The 7,500-nt window shown below is 46.8% G+C and overlaps 1 protein-coding gene across 1 annotated transcript in view; it reads left to right on the forward strand.

Moving 5' to 3' along the window:
• The window catches only part of LOC130390944 (X-linked interleukin-1 receptor accessory protein-like 2), a 176,269-nt gene that overhangs the window by 8,206 nt on the left and 160,563 nt on the right, over positions 1-7,500 (forward strand). Inside the window, exon 2 of the mRNA XM_056601126.1 lies at positions 1,054-1,173. Within this exon, the coding sequence (XP_056457101.1) occupies positions 1,077-1,173 (97 nt within the window). The 5' untranslated portion in view covers positions 1,054-1,076. The remainder of the gene's footprint in view (positions 1-1,053; positions 1,174-7,500) is intronic.

The raw sequence follows: 7,500 nt of genomic DNA on the forward strand, positions 1-7,500 counted from the left end.
TCTGCTGGGGATGCTGTTTGCCACTGTGAATGAAGATGAGAGGCAGGCCTTGAAACAACTGGTGTGACAGGATATTGACAAAGGATCGGGTGGGAATGAAGGGTGGCAATTACACTCTAGTCTCGCATTGATGTCTTGTTGCCCACCACCTACTATTAGGAATTTTCTCCAATTTGACGTAGCATCAGAAACACTCGCAATTTCCAGAATCATTTTGGAGAGTTGTGAAATCGCACGTCACGTAGCGATATTTCAAAAAGGATATGTAGTCGTTTATAAATGTTGGCCTATTTAATGGCTTAAAATGTTGTATTGTTCAACAATCTCACGTTCTTCTGAGTTGGATTTGTGCATTTCCATACAGAATCGACTTATGTCATTAAGCACTCTGAGCTCTGCGTGTGTGTGTGACTGTGTGCGTGCGTGTCCTAAATTTCTGCATGACTCCCCATGTGGGAGGAGGACTTTGTGAAAAACAAATTTAGTTCCAGCGTTTTAGTTTTAATCAGCTGCAAAATTGATCTTTCGAAAGGAGGGGGGAAAGCTATGGGCCAGACCTCTGTTTTAGATCAATAATATTTTTTTCTGCTGTCGCAGCTGCTGTAGCTCTAATAAACTGTGATTTTCTCTTTCTTTTTTTAAACCTGTTGGCTGTAAACAACATTTTAGCGGGTCATTCCTTTGCAGAGTATGTCTCTATAGCATATCAAGTAGGCCTGCCACGACGCAGACGATCTCATCCCAATCCCAATACACTATGAGCAGGAGGAGCACAGAGAACATAAAGAAGGAAATTAAGCATGAATGTTCCTGGGGGAGTGTACAGTCACTCACTGCTCACCCTCCTAGCCCAAACCAACCTTACAGGGGAGATCGATTGGTGCTAGATCAACCGGATAAAGCAGGAGCATGGTTGGTCTTCAGAATAGAAATATGAGTTGATGAAGTGGTACTAACTGTGTTTTAATGAGCACTCTCTTGATGGAGTCGCACTCACTCTCTTGACTGTTTCCCTCCGGCTGATTCTGTATGTGTTCTCTGCTCTTTCGCCAGGCTGCCAACCGAAGCAAAGCAAGATGAGGCCTTACTCCTTCCTCCTCCTCCTCCTCCTCTTCCTTCTCCTTGACTCAGCAGCCTGTGACGACGTCAAGTACATCTCCAAGAGGAACTCAGGTAGGGCCTCAATTCTCTTGGGCCGCTTCCGCTTCCTCTATTGCTCTCTCTCTCTCTCTCTCTCTCTCTCTCTCTCTCTCTCTCTCTCTCTCTCTCTCTCTCTCTCTCTCTCTCTCTCTCTCCCCTATCTCTCTCTCTCCCCCTCACTCCCTCTCTCTCTCTCTCTCTCTCTCTCTCTCTCTCTCTCTCTCTCTCTCTCTCTCTCTCTCTCTCTCTCTCTCCCCTATCTCTCTCTCTCTCCCCTCACTCCCTCTCTCTCTCTCTCTCTCTCTCTCTCTCTCTCTCTCTCTCTCTCTCTCTCTCTCTCTCTCTCTCTCTCCCTCCCCTCTCTCTCTCTCTCTCTCTCTCTCTCTCTCTCTCTCTCTCTCTCTCTCCCTCTCTCTCTCTCTCTCTCCCTCCCCTCTCTCTCTCTCTCTCTCTCTCTCTCTCTCTCTCTCTCTCTCTCTCTCTCTCTCTCTCTCTCTCTTTCTCTCTCTCCCTCTTTCTCTCTCCCTTTTTTCTCTTCTTCCCCACCCACATTTTCATCCTTTTTTTAAGTATAGAAATGTTCCCTTTCCTTAAGTGTTGAACAGCTTCCCTTAATTCTTCTTCATTCTTCCTGGTCTTTTCTCTTCTCCTTCCTTTCCTCTTTTTTTATGTATCTTCTCTCCTTCTACAACTCCTCATCAACATGCGGCCAAATGGTTTCAAGCGGCCTTGATGTTTCTGTTCGCTCTGCGTTGATTCTCTGATCTCTTGTTCATCTCTCTACCTGCGTCTCTCTCCGTCATCCATCTCTTGCTTCGTGGGGGAGGATTGGCCTCACGTCCCGTGCGTTTGATTGGGTGTCGGTCCGACTGTGGCGGCGGCGGCGCCTAGCATGCTCCGCTGGCCGCAGGATGAGCGATCTCCTGGCCCGCTGATTGACTTGATTAACGACGGACCCCGCCGCGTCCCGCCGCATCCCGCCGGGGGGGGGGGGGGCTGGTGGGGGCGGGGCGTCTCATTGGGTCCATGATGTATGGGCCGCACGCCGCTTCATCAGGCGCAGGGATTGAGCGTTCACGCCCCCTCCCCCCTGCAGGGTCCGTCTTCCTTCCTGTCGGGGGGGGGGGGGTCCTCTGTTCCATCGGTGCAATGCCCGGTTTAGATGTGTACATTTCGGAATAAGTTTCGGCTTCTGGGTTTTGTAGCGTTAACATTTATAACACACGCATTCAACCTAATCCTCTGCTAAACACAGCGATGTGAGGGCGTTCTGCATTAAGGTCTCCATGAACCCCGGAGCGATGAGCAGCAGAGCTGTACAGTTTGTAGTTATTTCTGATGTTATGGGATAATAGTGTATTGTTTTGTTTAGTATCTGGTTTGTATCTTTGGTAAAACAAAAAAGACGAGATTTGTGTGTGTGCGTGTGCGTGTGTTTGTGTGTGTGTCTGTGTGTGTGTGTGTGTGTGTGTGTATGTAGGTGTGTGTTTGGAAAATGACTACAAGAAAAAGCAATGGTAAATTCTCCCTTTTTGTGAGTGGGCTTGCACCTCTCGTGCTCTCTCTCTCTCTCTCTCTCTCTCTCTCTCTCTCTCTCTCTCTCTCCCTCTCGCCCTCTCTCTCCCTCTCTCGCTCTCTCCCTCGCTCTCTCTGAGCTCCTTTTGTCTTCCTCTGTTCCGTCCCTCTGACTCCCTTTCACTCCCTCTGTGACGTCCCGGTGTGTGGGTGAGGTGGTGGGAGGTTTGATTTGGTGTTTTTTTCCCCAGTGTGTTTGTGAACAGTCTGCTTCCTACTGCTCTCAACTGCTCTCTCTCTGACTGTGCTTGTTATGTCGGTGTGTGTGCGGTGGTATTCACACATGTGTGCGCATGTGTCCAAGTTTGTGTGTGTTTGTGTATCCATGAGTATAGGTGTTTGTGTGTGCGTGAATTTATGTATAGTTTTGTACGTTCTGCGGAACCTGGGTGTACTCTTTGCTTCAACATCATTTTCTAAGTTTTCCATAAGTACACTTCAATATACTTTCCGCCCTTGAATGTATCCTCCACTTGTCTGTGTGTGTGTATGTGTAGGTCTTTGTGTCTGCAATGCATGCATGTCTGTGTGTGTGTGCGTTTCTTTATAGTTGTGTGTGTTTGTGTGTGTGTGTGTGCATGCATGTGTGTGTGTGTGTGTGTATGTGTGTGCATGTATGTCTGTGTGTGTGTGTGTGCGTGTTGCATGCATGTCTGTGTGTGGGAGAGGTGCGCATTGAGTAATTATGTGATCAGAGGCGAGCCAAGCGGATTTCTATGTGGGCGTTCAACACAGTTGGGCCAGGATAGACCGTTGAATCTTCGTTTCCTCACTCTCTCTCCCCATATAGCCACCTCTCTCTCTCTCCCGCGCGCGCGCTCGCTCTCTCATTCGCTCAGTGTTTGGCAGTGCGTAGGAAACCGACACCATATGGATAGCCCCCTCGTTCGCCCCCACCCTCAGCGCATCAGAACGATACCTAGATGATTGTGATGCAGCAGGTCGCTGAACAACAGTGTGGGCTATGAAGAGTTTCTATTTAGAGTCTGTTGATGTTGTCAGTGGAATACTGCAGCCCGTGTTGCGTGATGTGATGTAAATTAACATGAGACTTAAATGTAATGTAATAGGGTAACGTAACATGGGACCAACAGTAGAATAGTAATGGATAGAGGAGGGAGGGGGAGGGGGGGGGGGGAATAACATTAGAACGGTTTGATTAGCACTCTTGTTGTTGCACAAAGTACTCTGTAAAGAACACTGCAATTAAACAGGACAGGGGCAGGAAGGGGAGGGACGCAGAAGGCACTGCAGGAGGAAACAGACAATGGAGAGTTCTGGAAGAAAACTGTAATGAAAGAAAAAAACGGAAACATTGGGAAGGAAAAATCAGAAAGTGATAATTATGTGTGGGAACACTCGTTCTCTCTCGCTCTCTACTTCTTCTCTTTGTTCGTCTGTTTCATCATCCTCTGAGCTCTGCGTGCCTCCCTCTTCATTTCCACCTGCGGGTGTTGGTCGAGCTGTCTGCTGAGGCCCCCCCGAAGCGCTGTGCACCCACATCAGTCTTCCCCCCCTGGACCGAACAGGAACTGGCCGTCGATGAAACACGTTTAAACCGCATTCTGTGTGCAGTGACGAGTTCAGGTTGGACTCTGCTTTATCCTTGTGTTGATTGTTTTTATTTCAAAATGTCTTGAATATTCTTCAACTGGCAGCGCCCTCAGAAAAAGCTTCAACATAATTATGACTGATTGTCTCGATGCAAAACTTGATACACAGACAAATAATGCCTCATCAATTTTCTTTAGAGTAAATAAATATTTAACCTTCTTTTTATAATAATTTGTATATACTTACAATAGAATATATATTACAAAAATGAAACAAGTAAGATATAAATATGCCCAATTCAGGGTTTGAATCCAATGCTGGACGCTTGTCTGAGAGTCTTTCCAAACATTTGTAATTATCGCAATGTACTTGGCTCAGGGTCTACCTTATTCCCGCGATGGTTAGTACTTTATTCTAGGTAAATAGACATTGGCATAAACCTTTTATAGCAATGACGACCTTTGTTGTAATAAGCACCTGCCAAACATCCAATGACTTTGAAAGGTATTTAGGTTGATTTTAGGGCCTCTTCAGCAGGACATTTGACCCCAAAAGGCCCCCAGTTTCTTCTATTCTAGTTTATTATAGGGGGCTCTAGCTGTGAGATGCATCATATTCAATGTCTGCCACTAGGGGTCTCCCATTCCAAACAAGAACAAAATACGTAGTTTGATGGTGTATTTTGACGTCTGTTCGGGAGTTGATATCTTCACCAGCTGTGCTGGTAAAAATCTATCTGAATTGACTCATGCAGATATCATGTTCACGGATGAGCAGGTATATTAAAGTTATTTTAATGTTAAGTCACAAAATTCATGCAATGTCATTTTATTCCCCTGATACAGCGGCAAGAAACGTTAGCTAACGTCATGCTAACATGCTTACTAACTGTTAGATGAACCGACTAGCCGTTCAGCTACAGCTAACAGCTAACACAGCTAACGTTATAAGGCACATCGCGGGGTTAGCCCAACGCTTCCAGCCGTGGTCGATGCAATCATACTGAAGATAATTCCATCAGCGTTGAACGTTGTTGTACTGTATAACATTACCATACACGCTGGGTTGCTGGCATTAGCAACTTCTCATAGTAGCCAGATCGATACCTAAATATTGTTTCAATAGATTAGGTCTCTACTGGATTACTGTTTACCAAATTTCCCTGAAGGAATATGACATTATTGACAGGCGACCATATTAAACAAACCGTTACCTTGAATACAACAACACATTTCTCCGGGTTTGGACATTGTTGGAAAGCTTAGGGGAAATGTAAGTACTTAACAAAATAATATCAATAAGTGTAGTCGTTTTTAGACAATTTAAAAAAGTGTTCCAAATTATATCTTGTTGTATTTTTTAATTTGTTCACAGTAGAGCTATGAGTAATGGCCGATCTGCCTATTGTTACACAAGCATGTTGAACAAGAAAGGCAATGGGGATTAAACAGACCAGAACACACTAACATACTAACACACACACACACACACACACACACACACACACACACACACACACACACACACACACACACACACACACACACACACACACACACACACACACACACACACACACACACACACACACACACACACACACACACACAGGCTTACTGTACTGGTTGCGACACTGTATTGACGTAACATTACTTTGTCGTAACCTTGAGACAAATTCATCCTGCAAATTGAAATTCAACACATCCTGCACTTGCCTTTACACACACACACACACACACACACACACACACACACACACACACACACACACACACACACACACACACACACACACACACACACACACACACACACACACACAAAACACACACACACACACACACACACACACACACACACACACACACACACACACACACACACACACACACACACACACACGCACACACACACACACACACACACACACATACACACACGTCACACCACTTCCACTCACTCTCCCACAGGCCCTCCAAGTCGAGGCCAGATCTTAGCTGCTTTGTCGCTCCAGACACGACCAATAGATTACAGAGGACGGCCAAGCGGCAGATAAGGCTGCGCCTTATCTTCATGGCCACAGGGCCCGATAGAGCATCATGGTGAGGTAGCCGAAAGAGAGAGAGAGAGAGAGAGAGAGAGAGAGAGAGAGAGAGAGAGAGTGCGAGAGAGAGAGTGCGAGAAAGAGAGTGCGAGAAAGAGAGTGCGAGAGAGAGAGAGAGAGAGAGAGAGAGAGAGAGAGAGAGAGAGAGAGAGAGAGAGAGAGAGAGAGAGAGAGAGAGAGAGAGAGAGAGAGATTTTTGCGTGTGGACCAAGACAGAGATACACACACAACACAAAAGAGAAGGGGGTGGGGGGGATTGAGGAGATTGAAGCGGAGGGGGAGGAGGAGGTGGAGGGGAGAGAGGGCAGGGGGCGATGGAGAGGGAGGAGGAGGAGAAGGAAGAGGGAGAAAAGGAGGAGAGAGAGGGCAGGGGGGGGAAGAGATGGAGCAGGAGGAGGAAGAGGAAGAAGAGGAGGAGAGGGAGGGCAGAGGGAGGAGGAGGAGAGAAGCAGGGCTTCATATTGTGCTTCTGCCCACAGGGGCCACTTTTCTTTCTTATGTTCCCGCTTTTCTTTTTTCTGTCCTCTCCTCTTTATTTCAAGACTCTTATGACTCTGTGCTGCTGGCCACCACATAACGTGCTGATACCGGCTGTGTGTGTGTGTGTGTGTGTTTGTGTGTGTGTGTTACTGTGCGTGTGTGTGCGTGTGTGTGTGTGAATGTGTGTTTTTTCAGTAGCCGGTGTGTGATCATGCATGTATTTTTTAATGTATTACTATGTTTGTGTTTGTGTGTGTGTGTGTGTGTGTGTGCGTGCAAGTGTGTGTGTGTGTGTGTGTGTGTGCGTGCGTGTGCAAGTGTGTGTGTGTGTGTGTGTGTGTGTGTGTGTGTGTGTGTGTGTGTGGGGGTGTGTGTGTGTGTGTGTGTGCGTGCGGGCATGTGTTTGTATGTCTGTGTTTTTCTGACACAGCTAAAAAACGCGAAAAAATCGAAGGCCGATTAGATCCCGGTTTGATCCAAACACAAATGAAGTCTCAGCATGCACAGCACAGCAAAGGAGCCAGTGTGTGTGTCAGTGATATCCAGCCAGCCAGTGTACGCCGGGTGCTCTCTCCACGCCTTCATACCAAGCAGAGTTGTCTGCAAGACATCCAGATTATCCCGCTGAAGCCTTGTATGTGTCATTG

The sequence above is a fragment of the Gadus chalcogrammus genome, chromosome 10, assembly GCF_026213295.1.
Source record: "Gadus chalcogrammus isolate NIFS_2021 chromosome 10, NIFS_Gcha_1.0, whole genome shotgun sequence".
Taxonomy (NCBI): domain Eukaryota; kingdom Metazoa; phylum Chordata; class Actinopteri; order Gadiformes; family Gadidae; genus Gadus; species Gadus chalcogrammus.